At 41.9% G+C, this 20000-nt stretch overlaps 1 protein-coding gene across 2 annotated transcripts in view; it reads left to right on the forward strand.

The window, feature by feature from the left end:
- The window catches only part of LOC106611503 (mediator of RNA polymerase II transcription subunit 12), a 105745-nt gene that overhangs the window by 67728 nt on the left and 18017 nt on the right, over window positions 1–20000 (forward strand). The window contains exons 27-37 of one of the 2 annotated variants that reach the window (XM_045723825.1): window positions 3481–3660; window positions 4068–4139; window positions 4638–4798; window positions 6757–6918; window positions 7188–7299; window positions 7539–7628; window positions 8882–8991; window positions 9161–9296; window positions 11124–11273; window positions 11716–12078; window positions 12211–13579. In XM_045723825.1, coding sequence (XP_045579781.1) covers window positions 3481–3660; window positions 4068–4139; window positions 4638–4798; window positions 6757–6918; window positions 7188–7299; window positions 7539–7628; window positions 8882–8991; window positions 9161–9296; window positions 11124–11273; window positions 11716–12078; window positions 12211–12297 — 1623 coding nt within the window. In that variant the 3' untranslated portion in view covers window positions 12298–13579. Of the gene's footprint in view, window positions 1–3480; window positions 3661–4067; window positions 4140–4637; window positions 4799–6756; window positions 6919–7187; window positions 7300–7538; window positions 7629–8881; window positions 8992–9160; window positions 9297–11123; window positions 11274–11715; window positions 12079–12210; window positions 13580–20000 lie in introns of those variants that run through there. The other variant, XM_014211769.2, reaches the window with a different exon arrangement.

The following is a 20000-nucleotide window of genomic DNA, read 5'->3' on the forward strand; positions in this document are numbered from 1 at the left end:
CAGTGTCCACTGCAAAGCGCCCCCGCACCATCACACCTCTTCCATGCTTCACGGTGGGAACCACACATGCGGCGATCATCCGTTCACCTACTCTGTCTCGCAAAGAGAATGTTTCACTATTTCAATATTTTTGAAATACTCTGAGGATGGTCCTCCTTCCTGCCTGGATCTTTAAAAAATACAACTGTTACATTACCGTGCAGTTTACCTATAAAATGGGCTGACGGTGAGGTAGACATATTTGGTATTCATATCACAAAATATATAAATTAGCTCTCCACAAAGAATTTCAATAGAAAACTAGTAAAAATAGACAAATACCTGTCTATTTATGGAAAAATTGCCCTGATTTTAACCTTAGTCCTATCTCAGTTTACTAACTTACTTACGGCGCAGCCCTACTCCTGATGATTTAATTTTTCAAATCCTATGAGCAAAATGTTTTTTTGCTTTCTGGGAAGCTAAACCAGACAAGATAAAGTGTGCCTATCAATATAATGAATATGGACTGGGTCGGTTGAGATTATTAAATATAAAAGCACTAAACCTCTCTCTAAAAGCTTCACTTATCCAAAATGTTCATTTGAACCCTAAATGGTTCTCAAGTAGATTACTAAGAAAATTACCTTTTTGCCTTTGTGCAGATTGCCGTGTCTCATTTTCGATTAATTGAAATTGATAATTTTTTCAAACAAGCATTGCAGAGCTGGCTACAATTTCAATTTCATCCCCCTGAAAAGATAGGACAAATATTACAACCAATATTATGGCTTGACTCAAATCTGCTGGTTGATGAAGGACCTGTATTTATGGAAAATATGTTTGAGGGTATTTTGTTTTTAAATGATATTGGAATGGTGGAGTTATGTCTTTCATGGAGTTATCAGAATTGTATGGGAAGGTCTGCTTAATCCAAGATTGCAACCAACTGATTACATCATTACCCCAAAAATGGAGGAGGCAGGTGGAAGCGGAAGGAGGTAGGGAACTGGTCTGTCTGCCCAATATAAAGGATCAAAACTGGTGGAGGAATAAAAATAGCATAAATAGCTAAGTATACCATTTTCATTTGAGGACCAGGATGTTGACAGCTGCGCCGTAGCGAATTGTACCGATTCCATGGTACAGGGTGTATGAGGTAATATGTAAAACAACGCAAGATTCAAGACTTTATGCTTCTCAGCTAAAATTATTGTACAGAATTCTTGCCACCAACAAAATGTGGATTATTTGGGGCATACAATCATCGCAGCTTTGCAGATTTTGTTGTGAGGAGACAGAATCAATAGACCATTAGTTTTGGTATTGCCCTCAGGTAGCCTGTTTCTGGTCTCAGGTTTAGCAATGGCTGAAAATGCATAGCATTGATCTAAAGTTGACCCTATAAATAGTATTGTTGGGAGATCTGTTGGGAGACCGGGTCAATCAATTACTAATATAGTAATACTGTTAGTAAAAGTATTTATCTTCAACTCGCAATCTGTGGATTCGATTAGATTCAAATTGTACAGTGCCTTCGGAAAGTTTTCAGACACCCTGACTTTTTCTACCTTTTTATTACATTACAACCTTATTCTAAAATTGATTTTTATATATATATATATATCCTCAGCAATCTACACAGAATACCTCAATGACAAAGCGAAAACAGTTTTTTTTACATTTTAGCAAATAAATACAAATATTCAAACTCTTTGCTATGAGATTTGAAATAGAGCTCAGGTGCATCCTGTTTCCATTGATCATCCTTGAGCTGCTTCTACAACTTGATTGCAGTCCACCTGTGGAATTCATTTGATTGGACATGATTTGGAAAGGCACACACCTGTCTATATAAAATGCACATGACAACCCTCTTGGAGTTTGCCAAAAGGCACCTAAATACTCTCAGACCATGAGAAACAAGATTCTCTAATCTGAAGAAAGCAAGATTGAACTCTTTGGCCTGAATGCTAAGCGTCACGTCTGGAGGAAACCTGGCACCATCCATACGGTGAAGCATGGTGGTGGCAGCATCATGCTGTGGGGAAGTTTTTCAGCGGCAGGAACTGGGAGACGAGTCAAGATCGAGGTAAAGATGAACGGAGAAATGTGCAGAGATTCTGCTCCAGAGCACTCAGGACCTCAGACTGGGGCGACGGTTCACCTTCCAACAGGACAATGACCCTAAGCACACATCCAAGACAACGCATGGAGTGGCTTCGGGACAAGTCTCTGAATGTCCTTGAGTGGCCCAGACAGAGCTTAGACTTGAACCCAATCAAACATCTCTGGAGAGACCTGAAAGTAACTGTGAAGCAACGATCCCTATCCAACCTGACAGATCTTGAGAGGATCTGCAGAGAAGAATGAGAGAAACTCCCCAAATACAGATGTGCCAAGCTTGTAGCGTCATACCGAAGAATACTCGATGCTGTAATCGCTGCCAAAGGTGCTTCAACAAAGTACATGGTCTGAATACTTATGTAAATGTGATATTTTTTTATTTTTATATATATATATTAGCAAAAATGTTTAACTATGCTTTTGCTTTGTCATTATAGGGTATTGTGTGTAGACTGAGAAAAAAAAACGATTTAATCAATATTAGAATATGTGGAATGTGGAAAAGATCAAGGGGTCTGAATAGTTTCCGAAGGCACTATATGTTAAACATCACAGCATAGTTGAAAGATAAACAGTATGGTGCGTAGAAATCCGAAGAGGGTGGCCAGTAGAGCTAGATGGGTTGGGTTGGGATGTGGAATTGGAGACAAGTGGGAGTGGAGTTGCTGGGCGGGGGATAGAATGATAGTCAAAGATAAAAGTAAAAAAATAAAGTCAATAAAACGTATCAAGAACTAAGTTTGAATGACACTGAGGGGCATTGTTACTGCTAATTCCTGTTGGCCTGAGGCTGATGCTGTGCAGGTGTTTGGACACATGCTCATTTAAATGCACACACATGCACGTACATGGAAATACACATACACACACGTAAATAGTGCCATACATGTACTCACACATATTCTGTTGGCCTTGCTGTTATGATTTTTTTTGTCCTTAATGTCTTTTGTTTTTTTGCATATTTTTTTCATGTTTTCCTTTCCTTTTTTCTCATGTTTGTTTTGGTGGTGGTGGCTGATGGGTTGCTGGTTCGGGTTCCCGTTTTTGACCTTGTGGGAGATCTGTCGACGTGCACTTGAGCAGGGCGTTGACCCTAGTTGCTTCTGTGGGTCGCTCTGGATGGGAGTCTGTTAGATGACTAATGTGATGTGGATGTTGAGCAGCTTCACTGCAAGTAGATTGTATTAAAATGTGTTTTAAAAATCAGGTAAAGTAGTGAATGAACTCCTCATAGGAAACAAAATGCAGTTTTCTAATTGAGTGTGATTTCACTTTCTGCATTGACTGAATTAAAAACTGAATGGGTCCAAACAATGTTCAGTATATACCCCTTGGTGAGCTCTACCTATCATCACACATTTCTCCCTCCATCAGGAGTGGGTGGGCGAGCGCTGCCTCAAGTCCCTGTCGGAGGACAGCAGTGCCCTGCAGGACCCGGTGCTGGTCAACATCCAGGCCCAGCGGCTGCTGCAGCTCATCTGCTACCCTCACCGCCAGCTGGACAGTGAGGAGGGGGATAATCCCCAGAGGCAGCGCATCAAACGCATCCTCCAGGTCAGCCCACACAAGACCTAAAACCTTTTTCTGGAAATTACTTTGAAATGGTTTCTTTGAAGCCATCGAGGCCAGTTGTAAGTGAATCAGTGTCAGCCCTAGATGATCGTTGGGGATGGCGGAGAGAGCACAGCAGACGGCACATCCATTAGAAATGGGGGGTTGTGGGTGCTAGAATTAATCAGTGGGTGAACTTTCTCTGAACCCTGGCTGTAGCTCAGCAGACCACATTAGGGTACATGAGGGTTCTGAGTTTTCTGAATGTCATTACTGCCATCTGCTGACTAAAGCAGTGCTACAGGGAGAGTGGTGAACTTTGAAGCTAAGTCTCTCTGTGACAACTTAACTGCTTGGGGATTGTTGTGATGCATGCATCTAAAAGTTGTGTCCCATCTTCCCGGCTCTAGAACATGGACCAGTGGACAATGAGACAGTCGTCCCTGGAACTGCAGCTCATGATCAAGCAGAGTACTAACAATGTACGTAACCAGACTCCAGTGTCCTGTAAGGTCCTCAAAACACTAACACTGCCATTTAGTCAATATGAAGCATAATAATACATTTACATTTTAGTCATTTAGCAGATGCTCTTATCCAGAGCAACTTAAAAGATCAATTAGTGTTAAGTGCCTCGCTCAAGTGCACATCAACAGATTTTTCACCTCGTCGGCTCGAGGATTCGAACCAGCGACCTTTCGGTTACTGGCCCAAACCTCATAACCGCGAGGCGGTCTGCCGCCCAATGATATTGCAATGATATTGCTCAAAATATAGATTTTGAATAGAATCCATCTGTAAAGTTCACAAGTTTGCCTCTGGTTCAATTGAGTCCATAGAGAGAGAGAATTAAAATGGCTTATGTCAAAACCCTTCGTAACTGTAGAATGTGCTAGTATAATGGCAGCCGTCTTGGTCAAGGATAGATTCCCTGTCATTGAGTGCAAGTGGATGAACTCGTCTTTCTTGTCTCCCTGCAGGAGCTGTACTCCCTATTGGAGAACATCGCCAAGGTCACCATAGAGGTGTTCCAGAAGTCAGCGGAGATGAACTCCAGCAACCCCTCAGGAAACAGCTCAGCCGGCGCCGGAAGCTCTACCTCCAACAGCAACAACACTAGCAAGACGAAACCAGTGTTGAGGTGTGTGTGTGTGTGACGTTTCTCAATTCTCCCTCCCATTTACAAATACAGTTGAAGTCGGAAGTTTACATACACTTAGGCTGGAGTCATTCAAATTTGTTTTTCAACCACTCCACAAATTTCTTGTTAACAAACTATGGTTTTGGCAAGTCAGTTAGGACATCTACTTTGTGCATGACACAAGTAATTTTTCCAAAAATTGTTTACAGACAGATTATTTCACTTATAATTCACTGTATCACAATTCCATTGGGTCAGAAGTTTACATACACTAAGTTGACTGTGCCTTTAAACAGCTTGGAAAATTCCAGAATATTATGTCATGGCTTTAGAAGTTTCTGATAGGCTAATTGACATCATTTGAGTCAATCGGTGGTGTACCTGTGGATGTATTTCAAGGCCTACCTTCAAACTCAAAAGAAATCAGCCAAGACCTCAGAAAAAAAATTGTAGGCCTCCACAAGTCTGGTTCATCATTGGGAGCAATTTCCAAACACCTGAAGGTACCATGTTCATCTGTACAAACAATAGTACGCAAGTATAAACACCATGGGACAATGCAGCCGTCATACCGCTCAGGAAGGAGACGCGTTCTGTCTCCTAGAGATGAACGTACTTTGGTACGAAAAGTGCAAATCAATCCCAGAACAACAGCAAAGGACCTTGTGAAGATGCTGGAGGGTACTGGTACAAAATTATCTGTATCCACAGTAAAACGAGTCCTATATCGACATAACCTGAAAGGCCGCTCAGCAAGGAAGAAGCCACTGCTCCAAAACCGCCATAAAAAAGCCAGACTACAGTTTGCAACTGCACATGAGGACAAAGATCGTACTTTTTGGAGAAATGTCCTCTGGTCTGATAAAACAACAATAGAACTGTTTGGCCATAATGACCATCGTTATGTTTGGAGGAAAAGGGGGGAGGCCTGCAAGCCGAAGAACACCATCCCAATCGTGAAGCATGGGTGTGGCAGCATCATGTTGTGGGGGTGGTTTGCTGCAGGAGGGACTGGTGCACTTCACAAAATAGATGGCATCATGAGGAGGGAAATTATGTTGATATATTGAAGCAACATCTCAAGACATCAGTCAGGAAGTTAAAGCTTGGTCGCAAATTGGTCTTCCAAATGGACAATGACCCCAAGCATACTTCCAAAGTTGTAGCAAAATGGCTTAAGGACAACAAAGTCAAGGTATTAGAGTGGCCATCACAATGCCCTGACCTCAATCCTATAGAAAAGTTGTGGGAAGAACTGAAATGGTGTGTGCGAGCAAGGAGGCCTGCAAACCTGACTCAGTTACACCAGCTCTGTCAGGAGGAATGGGCCAAAATTCACCCAACTTATTGTGGGAAGCTTGTGGAAGGCTACCTGAAATGTTTTACCCAAGTTAAACAATTTAAAGGCAATGCTACCAAATACTAATTGAGTGTATGTAAACTTCTGGCCCACTGGGAATGTGATGAAAGAAATAAAAGCTGAAATAAATCATTCTCTCTACTATTATTCTGACATTTCACATTCTTAGGATAAAGTGGTGATCCTAAATGACCTAAGACAGGGAATTTTTACTCGGATTAAATGTCAGGAATTGTGAAAAACTGAGTTAAAATGTATTTGGCTAAGGTGTATGTAAACTTCCGACTTCAACTGTATGTAGGAATACTGTGATCACTAATAAATCACATGGTAAAATGGTTATTTGCTATATAATTATTTCATAAAAGCTTTTCTGTGAGAAACATTAAAACTAGAATCTATCATAGGTACTACCAATTGTCAAATTTCAACCAGATAATATCCATTGTTTTCACAATGTCTTTTGGTAAAACCTTTTGAAATGGCTAAAGCAGTGTTTCCAAACTCCGGTCCCTGAGTACCCAATCATGCTTTCTCATTGTTGGTGAAATCTAACCTCAGTGTAAAATCTCTTTATTTTTGTTTGTGTACCCCCAAGTTCGTCAGAGCGGTCAGGTGTGTGGCTGGTGGCGCCACTGATTGCCAAGCTGCCCACCTCAGTCCAGGGCCACGTCCTGAAGGCGGCAGGGGAGGAGCTGGAGAAGGGCCAGCATCTGGGATCTTCCTCACGCAAGGAGAGGGACCGGCAGAAACAGAAAAGGTCAGACAACTCACTCCAGAGGAACCCCTTTTTTGTCCTGGTCCCGACGGATATACAGTATAGATCAATGAATACACAGCACAGCACAGCACCTCTTTCAGAACAGTTTGTTTTAGTGGGTGCTAAACAGGGGTTTTATGAGGTGCTATTTTGGGTTATGTAAATAATGCTTATTTTATCAACATGGTTGTACTCTCATCCAGAAAGCATAATACTCTGCTCTATTTTGATAATTTTTTGCCCCAGCTTTCACATTTGTCTGTTTCCAGCATGTCTCTGCTGAGCCAGCAGCCTTTCCTATCTCTGGTGCTGACCTGTTTAAAAGGCCAGGACGAACAGCGAGAGGGCCTCCTCACCTCCCTCTACAGCCAGGTGCAGCAGGTAAGACCCAACACAGCCTCTCCCCCATCTTCTTATCCCACCACACCCCCTCTATTAGGCCCAAATCCCAACTTGAGATCTGTGTGCATAACGTAAGGCTTCATTGACATCATTGCACGTTTTACACAAAAGTCAGTGTGTGCATCGCAAGTGAGGATTCTGCCCTTCTTGTGCTCACAGTTGGCAAAATCTGCCATCTCATGCTGACTGATGCTATTGGCTGCATTTCCATCTTCCAGATTGTAACGAACTGGCGGGAGGACCAGTACCAGGACGACTGCAAGGCCAAGCAGATGATGCACGAGGCACTGAAGCTGCGGCTCAATCTGGTGAGGTTTCTTAGTCACCACTACCATCGTAGTCATGTGATTTCGCTGTTATGCCTGAAAGTGGTAATTTGTCCAATATCAGATAAGGCCAGACGGACAGAAAGTACCTCTGGAAACAAATCAAACCCAGTTAGTTACTGCTACAGAATACTGATGTTTTGTCCATTAAAAGTACAAAGAGATGTAGAGGTTGAAAATGTATTAAGAAAAATACATGCAAATTCTCTGGCCCTTTGGCACAAGTTTCATGGAAGTTTCTGAATTGCATACTAATGCCCCGTTTACATCGTGACGTATTTAAATGTTATTTTAATATTTTTTTTATTTAACTTGGCAAGTCAGTTGAGAACAAATTCTTATTTACAATGACGGCCTAGGAACAGTGGGTTAACTGCCTTGTTCAGGGGCAGAACGACAGATTTTGTTAGCTCTGGGATTTGATCTAGTAATCTTTCGGTTACTGGCCCAACACTCTAACCACCAGACTACCTTCCGCTCCTATTTGTATTTCATTACGCCGTACGTCAACTTTATGCAATCTCGTTCGTCTACTGGAAGGAGAGCATAGGATAGGATTTCACAATGCAAGACAAGATGGAGGAGTCTCTCGTCAGAGATGGCATTTATTTTGAGAGATTGCAAAATATTACCTTTTCATTCAAGACAGGATAAATATAATGTTTTAGGTGATAATAAAACATGTTTTGTTTAGTTTTTCCTCAACTTGTTTCTGTAACGTTCTAGCAAGTTAAGCTAGCTTGCACTGTAAAGCAGCTAGCTAGCTAAAAGCGAGGCTAGGTTGAAGGTACCACTGTAGCTAGCGACCTCCACCTAATAATTATCATAAAAAACAAGCCCTATTACCATCACAATAAACTTAAATGGGAGACAAGTCATATAATTGGTTTAAAAGCCAACGTAGTACTCGCTTATAGGAATGGGTAATTGTTTACAAGTTGCTAGCTATCCCATAAAGCTATTACCGAAAACCACATTTTCATCTTCCGCGGTTTGGTAACTTCCTGTCCTTCAACGGACTCTGGCTGGACTTCAGACGGCGCAAAGTTTGGAAAATGTAAAAGAATGCAGCGTCCTTCTCGCAAGCCTTCAACTGCAAGAGGGCGTTATGATTCCACTCCGTTGTAGAGGTCCCCATTTGAAATGCATGACATCTGGCGCAATGTAACGGAGTGCTTATGGGTAATGTGAACGAGGCTTAAAATGAAATTGGATGTCTTATCTTTGCTCTCCAGGTAGGTGGGATGTTTGACACGGTACAACGCAGCACACAGCAGACCACCGAGTGGGCTGTGCTACTCCTCGACATCATCAGCAGCGGTACAGTGGACATGAAGTCCAACAAGTAAGTCCCAACACACCTGCTCACACATTTTAAACTTCATCACTTTACTTGTGTTCATTTGTTAAGATTGTAATGTCAACATGTAAAGTACCTGACTGACGTGAGTGATTTCTCTTCTCCCTCACTCTGCCTGTCCGTCTCTCTCGCTCTCTTCCTTTTTCTCTCTCAGTGAGCTCTTCACTACGGTGCTGGACATGCTGAGTGTGCTGATTAATGGCACGCTGGCTGCTGACATGTCCAGCATCTCTCAGGGCAGCATGGAGGAGAACAAGAGGGCTTACATGAACCTGGTAAAGAAGCTCCGGGTAAGATCACACTGGATTTATTTACACTGAGTGTAGAAAACATTAGGAACACCTGCTCTTTCCATGACAGGCTGACCTGGTGAATCCATGTAAAAGCTATGATCCCTTATTGATGTCACTTGTTAACTTCCTATGGCTGAAATCCCGTTAACGGGATCGGGATCCGGTTTAATGGCAGAACGCTAAATTCCAAAATGATAAAAAATATTTAACTTTCATACATTCACAAGTGCAATACACCAAATTGTAGCTGAACTTCTTGTATTTCTAGCCAGTGTGTCAGATTTCAACAAGGCTTTACGGCGAAAGCAAATTACGCTATAATCTGAGGTTGGCACCCCAACAAACAAACACTGACAATCATATTTCATCCCGCCAGGCGCGACACAAAACTCAGAAATAACATATAATTCATGCCTTACCTTTGACGAGGTTCTTCTGTTGGCACTCCAATATGTCCCATAAACATCACAAATGGTTATTTTGTTCGATTAATTCCGTCGTTATATATCCAAAATGTCCATTTATTTGGCGCGTTTGATCCAGAAAAACCACTTCCAACCAGTTCCAACTTGCGCAATATGACTACAAAATCTCTCATAAGTTACCTGTAATCTTTGACCAAGCACTTCAAACAACTTTCCTAATACAACTTTAGGTATTTTTTTACGTAAATAATCAATAAAATTTAAGACGGAATAAACTGCGTTCAATACCGGAGGAAAACAAAGTGGAGCGTGCTTTCCGGTCGCGCGCTTCTATCAAAAAGTACACTTCCCTCGAGCCTCGTTCTGGACAGCCTTACTTCTTCATTACACAAAGGAGAAACATCAACCAATTTCTAAAGACTGTTGACATCCAGTGGAAGCTATAGGAACTGCAAGCAACTCGCTTAGAATTTCAATGAAAACCCATGGAAGAGAGTGACTTAAAAAAAAAAAAAATCCTGAATGGTTTGTCCTCGGTTTTGCCTGCCAAATAAGTCCTGTTATACTCAGACATCATTCAAACAGTTTTAGAAACTTCAGAGTGTTTTCTATCCAAATCTACCAATTATATGCATATCCTAGCCTCAGCCTGAATAGCAGGGAGTATACTTTGGGCACACTTTTCATCCGGACGTGAAAATAGCACCCTCAAGCCATAAGAAGTTAAATCCACTTCAATCAGTGTAAATTAAGGGGAGGAGACAGGTTAAAGAAGCATTTTTAAGCCTTGAGACAACAATTGAGACATTGGATTGTGTATCTGCTCCAATGAGGGTGAATGGGCAGGGCAAAATATTTAAGTGCCTATGAACGGGGTATGGTAGTAGGTGCCAGGTGCACTGTGTCAAGAACTGCAGAGTTGCTGGGTTTTTCACGCTCAACAGTTTCCGGTCTATCAGAATGGTCCACCACCCAAAGCACATCCAGCCAACTTGACACAACTGTGGAAAGTATTGGAGTCAACATGGGCTTTTGACACTTTGTGGAGTCCAAGCCCTGAAGAATTGAGGCTGTTCTGAAGGCAAAAGGGGGTGCAACTCAATATTAGGAAGGTGTTCCTAATGTTTTGCACTCTCCGTTTATATGTGGAATATATAACAATTTATGTCCTATGTAGCAGAGTATTCCGTTATTGATGTATTTTATGGAAAGGTGTTATGCTCGGTGTTCACCACAAGAGGTCCCCACTCGCCTAGAATTCAGTTATTCGAGCAACTATCAAACAGACACGAGGAAGCTTCTCAATTCAATAATATTTGTATCTTTATTTCAAGGTGTTTGGCTCGTTCTCTGCTCAGAAAGGTGTCAATAACTCTACTGTTGTGGTGTGTATTTGCAGAAAGAGCTGGGTGACCGGCAGTCGGAGAGTCTGGAGAAGGTGCGTCAGCTGCTCCCTCTGCCCAAGCAGACCCGTGATGTCATCACGTGTGAACCTCAGGGCTCGCTCATCGACACCAAGGGCAACAAGATTGCCGGCTTTGAGAAGGAGGTGAGTATATTGAGCTTTTACCCTTGGAAGACATTGCCAACTCAGTTGTTGAAGGTATTACTGTTTCTCTGTCACTAAGATATTTAATATTTTTAGCCCACATGGTTCTTCATAAACTTGTCTTTCAGCTGTTCACTAGGAATGTCTTCCCTAAATAGCAGACCTGTGTTTAAATACTGTGTTTTATTTCAAATACTTGATTGAGCTTGCCTGGCGAAATGGAACCAATGGAATTGTCCCAAATCTGTAAACCACGCCCATATGGTACTCCAGGCTCCTTCAAATGCTCAAAGTTTAGAGAAAACAAATAGTATTTGAACACAGGTCTGCAAAATACTTATGCATTTAGACATCTTAATTGTCGGGATCAATTTGGGGCAACACCAGTCTCTAATAATTGTGATCTATATCAATTTAAAAACCACCTCTCCTTTTCCATCAGGGCCTCCAAGTGTCCAACAAGCAGAAGATCTCGCCGTGGGACGTGTTCGAGGGCCTCAAGCACTCTGCCCCTCTCTCTTGGGGCTGGTTCGGGACGGTGCGCGTGGACCGTAAGGTGACCAAGTTCGAGGAACAGCAGCGCTTCCTCCTCTACCACACCCACCTGAAGCCCAAGCCACGCAGCTACTACCTGGAACCCCTCCCCCTGCCCCCTGAGGAGGAGGAGCCACCCACACCCGTGCCCCAGGAGCCCGAGAAGAAGATGGAGGCGTTGAAGCCGGAGAAGAGCGTCCCTGTGGTGTCGTCTGATGTGACCAAGAAGAAGCCCAAGAAGAAGAAGACACCATCCACCAGCAAAACTGAGGTGAGGGGGAGACACTGGGACAGGTCCTGTCCAGCAAAACTGAGGTGGGGGGAGACACTGGGACAGGTCCTGTCCAGCAAAACTGAGGTGAGGGGGGGAGACACTGGGACAGGTCTGGCCAGCAAAACTGAGGTGAGGGGGAGACACTGGGACAGGTCCTGTCCAGCAAAACTGAGGTGGGGGGGAGACACTGGGACAGGTCCTGTCAAGCAAAACTGAGGTGAGGGGGAGACACTGGGACAGGTCCTGTCCAGCAAAACTGAGGTGAGGGGGAGACACTGGGACAGGTCCTGTCCAGCAAAACTGAGGTGAGGGAGGACACTAGGACAGGTCCTGTCCAGGAACAACTACTAGCTAGGCTAGTAGTTGACAGCGGGTGATTGTCAAGCAAATAACTGTCGGTCTCACAGTAATTGACCATTAATTAACAAACACATTTAGCATCTCCTGGCTTCCACACTGATGCAGATCTTTGGAACATCTACGTATTTAAAAAGTTTAATAAATCCATATATTTTAGACAGGTCTAAAGAAGCATGATTTGAAGAAAATGTGCTCTATTTCAGAACAGAATAGCATACTCTGAGTTGTCCTTATGTTAGGTCCTGATCTGGCAATGCCAAATGGCTGTGGGCTACACAAGTTAATTTAGCAGGCAAGATTTGCTTAGAATTCTGTGGCATTATTTTCTATTATTTTATAGTATGAAAAATACAATTGAACAAAGCTGAATAAAATAGAAAGGATATTTTGTCCAAACGATTTGAGGGAGTGCGCACATGCGGCTATTCTATGTTAAGCGGTTAAACAAAGAAATAGGTGCTCCTATATTCTTAATTTAGAGTTATTAATGTAACTTTAGTTATTCTACAAACGTTGGGCTATATGTTTAGATTTTTAATACATTGTAATGCTGCATGATGCGAATCCAATGATGATTTGAAAAAAGTTACTTGAAAGGCATGACCTCTGCTTTGTTTTTTGCTCAGGCTATACGCTTCATCAGTATCTCATTCACAATTTGATAAGCACTTGATAATGCCTAGAATTTCACGGCGACATCCCCTTTGTGTGGCAGTAATGCACCCTAAAAAAAATCCATGTCTTTTGTTGCCGGAGTGCTGCGTTGTGCCCTTCTCCCTGAGTGCTGCTTGCTCCAAAGCACCTCTCACTCACATGGCTCTCCATCACGTGATTGTGTCTTTCTCACAGGCTACAAGTGAAGACAGACACATCAGGGATGCAACTGCGCGCGTCCTTATCCAATTCCGAGGTGCATATTGAATATATTGGAACAACTGTCCACATTTCATTTTCGTCAGCCAACTAGATGAGTAGGCCTAACAAACAGCAAAAGCCTAGTATAAGTGCTGCAATGCACACACAGCAGTAGGATATAAGCGCGAATGTTCCTTTATTTATTTTAGTTTATTTCACCTTTATTTAACTAGGCAAGTCAGTTCTAAGAACAAATTCTTATTTACAATGATGGCCTAGGAACAGTGGGTTATAACTGCCTTGTTCAGGGGCAGAACGACAGATTTTTACCTTGTCAGCTCGGGGATTCGATTCAGCAACCTTTCGGTTACTGGACCACCTCTCTAAGCACTAGGCTACCTGCCTCCCCTTAAACCTGTTAGGGCTAGGGGGCACTATTGACACGGCCGGATAAAAAATGTACCCGATTTAATCTGGTTACTACTCCTGCCCAGTAACTAGAATATGCATATAATTATTGGCTTTGGATAGAAAACACCCTAAAGTTTCTAAAACTGTTTGACTGGTGTCTGTGAGTATAACAGAACTCATATGGCAGGCAAAAACCTGAGAAGATTCCAAACAGGAAGCGCCCTCTCTGACAAGTTGTTGTTCATCTTGGCTCTTTTTATTGAAGACTGAGGATCTTTGCCGTAACGTGACACTTCCTACGGCTCCCATAGGCTCTCAGAGCCCGGGAAAAAGCTGAATGATATCGAGGCAGCCTCTGGCTGAAACACATTATCGCGTTTGGATAGTGGCTGGTCAGAGTACTCTGAGACTCACGCTCGTGCACGAGGGCACGAGATGTATTTATTTTCTCTCTCTTTGTACGTATACAGGCTTTCCCGGTCGGAATATTATCGCTTTTTTACGAGAAAAATGGCATAAAAATTTATTTTAAACAGCGGTTGACATGCTTCGAAGTACGGTAATGGAATATTTAGAATTTTTTTGTCACGAAATGCGCCATGCTCGTCACCCTTATTTACCTTTTCGGATAGTGTCTTGAACGCATGAACAAAACGCCACTATTTGGATATAACAATGGATTATTTGGGACCAAACCAACATTTGTTATTGAAGTAGAAGTCCTGGGAGTGCATTCTGACGAAGAACAGCAAAGGTAATAACATTTTTCTTATAGTAAATCTGACTTTGGTGAGTGCTAAACTTGCTGGGTGTCTAAATAGCTAGCCCTGTGATGCCGGGCTATCTACTGAGAATATTGCAAAATGTGCTTTCACCGAAAAGCTATTTTAAAATCGGACATATCGAGTGCATAGAGGAGTTCTGTATCTATAATTCTTAAAATAATTGTTATGTTTTTTGCGAACGTTTATCGTGAGTAATTTAGTAAATTCACCGGCAGTGTTCGGTGGGAATGCTAGTCACATGCTAGTCACATGCTAGTCACATGCTAATGTAAAAAGCTGTTTTTTTATATAAATATGAACTTGATTGAACAAAACATGCATGTATTGTATAACATAATGTCCTAGGATTGTCATCTGATGAAGATCATCAAAGGTTAGTGCTGCATTTAGCTGTGGTTTGGGTTTATGTGACATTATATGCTAGCTTGAAAAATGGGTGTCTGATTATTTCTGGCTGGGTACTCTGCTGACATAATCTAATGTTTTGCTTTCGTTGTAAAGCCTTTTTGAAATCGGACAGTGTGGTTAGATTACCGAGAGTCTTGTCTTTAAAATGGTGTAAAATAGTCATATGTTTGAGAAACTGAAGTAATAGCATTTCTAAGGTATTTGAATAACGCGCCAAAGGATTACACTGGCTGTTGAGTAGGTGGGACGAAAGCATCATTATCAAAAGTGACCGCAAATGCAATTATCCATGTAATGCTTTTATTATAAAGGTGCATTTTTATGCTCAAAATTGGGGAAGATAAAATTAAAACTTAGGAGCTGCTTATGTATGCCAGTTAGGCTCTACACCCCTTGTAAAGTGGATTAATGTGCTTAATCTTATGAAGTTATTTGGCCACTTCAGTTGTGATACAAACCTTATCAAAACATATAGGCCTATGGGCTTGGCTACATGTGTGCGACTATGATTCTTACGTTGTGCATCATTCACAAGTGATAATATATAATTCGCAAGGCTAATATTGTCACCCATCAGACTTCTTGATTTAATATTGTCTTTACATGTACTAAACAATATACAGTGCCTTCGGAAAGTATTCAGACCCCTTTTTCCACATTTTGTTACATTACAGCCTTATTCTAAAATTGATTAAATAAGTAAAAATCCTCAGCAATCTACACCCAATAATGACAAAGCGACAATGGGTTTTTAGACATTTTTGCTAATTTATTTAAAAAAAATGTATACCTTATTTACATAAGTATTCAGCCCCTTTGCTATGAGACTCCAAATTGAGCTCAGGTGCATCCTGTTTCCATTGATCTTCCTTGAGCTATTTCTACAACTTGATTGGAGTCCACCTGTTGGAAACTCAATTGATTGGACATGATTCGGAATGGCACACACCTGTCTATATAAGGTCCCACAATTGACAGTGCATGTCAGTGCAAACACCAAGCCATGAGGTCGACGGAATTGTCCGTAGAGCTCTGAGACAGGAGTGTGTTGACGCACAAATCTGGGGAAGGGTACCAAAAAATGTCTTCAGCATTGAAGGTCCCCAAGAACACAGTGGCCATCATTCTTAAATGGAAGAAGTTTGGAACCACCAAGACTCTTCCTAGAGCTGGCCGCTCGGCCAAATTGAGCAATCGGGGGAGAAGGACATTGGTCAGGGAGATGACCGAGAACCCGATGGTCACTCTGACAGAGCTCCAGAGTTCCTCTGTGGAGATGGGAGAATGTTCCAGAAGGTCAACCATCTCTGTAGCACTCCACCAATCAGGCCTTTATGGTAGAGTGGCCAGGCAGAAGCCACTACTTAGTAAAAGGCACATGACAGCCCACTTGGAGTTTGCGAAAAGGCACCTAAAGACTCTCAGACCATGACAAACAAGATTCTCTGATGAAATGAATATTCACGTCTGGAGGACACCCGGCACCCTCCATACGGTCAACCGTGGCAGCATCATGCTGTGGGGATGTTTTACACAGGCAGGGACTGGGAGACTATTTAGGATCGAGGCAAAGATGAACGGAGCAAAGTACAGAGATCCTTATTGAAAACCTGCTCTAGAGAGCACTCAGGACTTCAGACTCTGGCCAAGGTTCACTTTCCAACAGGACAACGGCCCTATGCACACAGCCAGGACAACGCAGGAGTGGCTACAGGACAAGTCACTGAATGTCCTTGAGTGTCCCAGCCAGAGGTTAAACTTGAACCCGATCTGCAGAGAAGAATGGGAGAAACTCAAGAGGTACCATCTTGTAGCGTCATACCCAAGAAGAATTGATAACTGTAACTGCTGACAAAGGTACTGAGTAAAGAGTCTGAATACTTACGTAAATGTCATATTTGTTTTTTATTTTGAATAAATTTGTAAACATTTCTATACCTGTTTTGCTTTGTCATTATAGGGTATTGTGTGTAGATTGAGGGGTAAAAAAACATGTAATACATTTTAGAATAAGGCTGTAACATGTGGAAAAAGTCAACGGGTCTGAATACTTTCCGAAGGCACTGTATGTGTGAAATTTGCATCTTACTGCAGCACACATTGCGGGCTGCTGCACCATTCTGTGGCACGTTATTTAATTGTCAGCCATTTTTTCTGTTATAGTAAGTTAGTGCTAGTTTGACCACCAGAAGGCATCTTTGAGAAGCATTTGATAGTCTTCCATATTGGCATTACCAGAGAATTTAAAACCTTTTTTGTAATAACATAGTATACGGGATTGATTTTAAGAAATTTGGCTTAATTAATTTGATTAATATTATGGTGTTTCTGTTAGGATGGAATGGAAAATATGGCGCTGTACAACGTGACGGTCAGGAGTAGGCTACAACATTAGAGGATTGGAGGATTCTAAATTGTTTGCCTTCATTAGACAACTTTGTTCCAATATTTCTGGAAATCAGTGATATTTATTCCCATAGTAATTTGTTATGGATCTATAACTAAATAAACATCAGCATTTTTAACATTTAACATTTAAGTCATTTAGCAGACGCTCTTATCCAGAGCGACTTACAAATAAGGGGAGTATTTTAGAGTATTTTCATAATTATTTTATTAACGAAAGCATAAAGATGCTTGATGAAGAAATACATACATTTTACATTTGGATAAAGCATTAAAAGCATTTTGAAGATATAAGCCACCTGCATTTGTTAATTAGGCTACTGTGCAGTCTGACAAGTAAACATAGCCTCCAGTACATACTGTAGTAAAAATGGGAAAGTGCCTAATTCCTTACATAAGGGAGAGCAGGCCATGTCCAGACTTTCTCGGTGACTCTTTCTCTTTCTCCAGACTTTCTCAAGTACTCATTAACTATGTTTTTAATTATTTTTCGGGTTGCATCAGTCATGGACAGAAACTTCTGATACGCAGTATTAATGATGAACACCCGGAGATTCACTGGTAAGCCACATTTGCCTCGGGATCCATCCCAGTTTGTATTCTGTGCCCACTCGTGGTATCTCTTTTTGGTTACACATCCTTGGAATAGCAGAACAGCATAACGGTCCGGGCGGCCCTTGCTGTGCCTGGTGAGCAGTTGGTCAAGTTCTGTTGTCAGAAGAGGAATGGAAATGTCAGGGTGAACCGACGACCTGATGACTCTGCCTGTCGGAGGTGGAGTTCCAGAGCTCACAGGTGTGCCTGGCATGGATTGTGACTCCATCGCGTTCCTCGCCCTTTTCAACGCGATCGTTCTCCACCTGACTCTCCGCCAATGCCGCCTGACGTTGCACTAATGAGGAGTGACACTCTGCCAATACCGCCTGGCTCTGGACCAATGCATCAGCTGTCACCCGTATCTCTGCCCTCAGAGAATGTTTCTCTTTCTGCTGGTCTGCCTTCAATGACTCGATCTCGGTCTTCGAAGTTTGAATCACATCCATGAGCACCTTCATCAGATGAGCAGAATGGTACCGCCCTGAGCCCCCATCGATTACAGTGGCCTATGATAGAAACGGTAGATCAATTAAGAATTAAAAGTGACTCCAACACACACATGCTCCGTACACATTTTAAGAATCTAGCGAAATGAACTGCTTTCTTGGCAACCATGCGTTTTCGGTGATGCCCGTTGTCCAGCCCTTTGTTCACTGATCTCCACAGATGGCTGTCGGCATAGTTGTAAGCTCTGCAAAAACACAAGGCCATCAAGATGTTTTGGCAAAAGAAACTGGCGATACAACAACAGGGCGGCAGCGTAGCCTAGTGGTTAGAGCGTTGGACTAGTAACCGAAAGGTTGCAAGATCGAATCCCCGAGCTGACAATGTACAAATCTGTTGTTCTGCCCCTGAACCCACTGTTCCTAGGCCGTAATTGAAAATAAGAATTTGTTCTTAAATGACTTGCCTAGTTAAATGAAGGTAAAATAAAACAGTGATCATCTCAGCAAGGTTTTACCTGTGGTCGTGGAGCTAGGTGGAAGTGCGACTAAAATGAAGTTTAAATAAAAATCGGCATTTTAAATGTATTTTTTCTTGTTAATTTATTAACGAAAGCATAAAGATGTTGAAGAAATACTATTTTTGTTAGAAATGTAACACTTTGGAGTGCTTAAGCATCGAATACATTGCAAGTTGAGGGATTTTCACAACAGTAACCTGACTATAAAAAGTCTATTATCCTGCCAATAGGAAACATTTGCATGATGGGCTGCACCTGCCACCGTACTACAGTACACTTGTGAAAACGTTTTCAAAAACCTGTTTTCAAATTGCCTCCAGATGTCCATCACTACTGTAAATAAAACACAGCATCTTGTTTATTCTTTATTGTAACCACAATGTCACAAATAATTTGTATCTACCTTTCCAATTACTTTTACAGTTTGGGATTTACAAATGTGCGCTTTTTATTATTAGTTACATTGTTTTAGTTCGAACATGCAGACTTTTCTTTAAATGATTGTTTTATGTAGGATGCTACATTTTTGACCAGTTGCAATTGTAAGTAGGCCTAATAAAAAAATACTACTTCTGTTAGGCTGTTAAGCCTCATAGTCTACCACAGCCAGTTAAGTTATTTTATATAGGTTTAGGCTCTGAAGAAGTAGACTGCAATTAAGCCTTGTTGTTTGTAAAGTCAAATTAAAATGAAGATTGTTGAAATTAATTGCTCAGCTGGTGTAGGTTTTCTCTATCTGTTGGTGTGCAACACTTGCATAACAAGTCAGCTATATTTTTAGCACCAGGCACTGTTCACCTCCTATTGATAGTGCTGCGGTTGCCGCAAGTTGTTTTTTAAATTGAACCTTTATTTAAAAATTCTTATTTGCAATCATGGCCTACCCCGGCCAACGCTGGGCCAATTGTGCGCCGCCCTATGGCACTCCCAATCACGGTCGGATGTGATATAGCCTGCGCCACCCGGGAGCCATGACACACACACACACACACACACACACAGTTGAAGTCGGAAGTTTACATACACCTTAGCCAAATACATTTAAACTCAGTTTTTCACAATTCCTGACATTTAATCCTAGTAAAAATTCCCTGTCCTAGGTCAATTAGGATCACTTTATTTTAAGAATGTGA

Source organism: Salmo salar, chromosome ssa09 (assembly GCF_905237065.1).
Source record: "Salmo salar chromosome ssa09, Ssal_v3.1, whole genome shotgun sequence".
Taxonomy (NCBI): domain Eukaryota; kingdom Metazoa; phylum Chordata; class Actinopteri; order Salmoniformes; family Salmonidae; genus Salmo; species Salmo salar.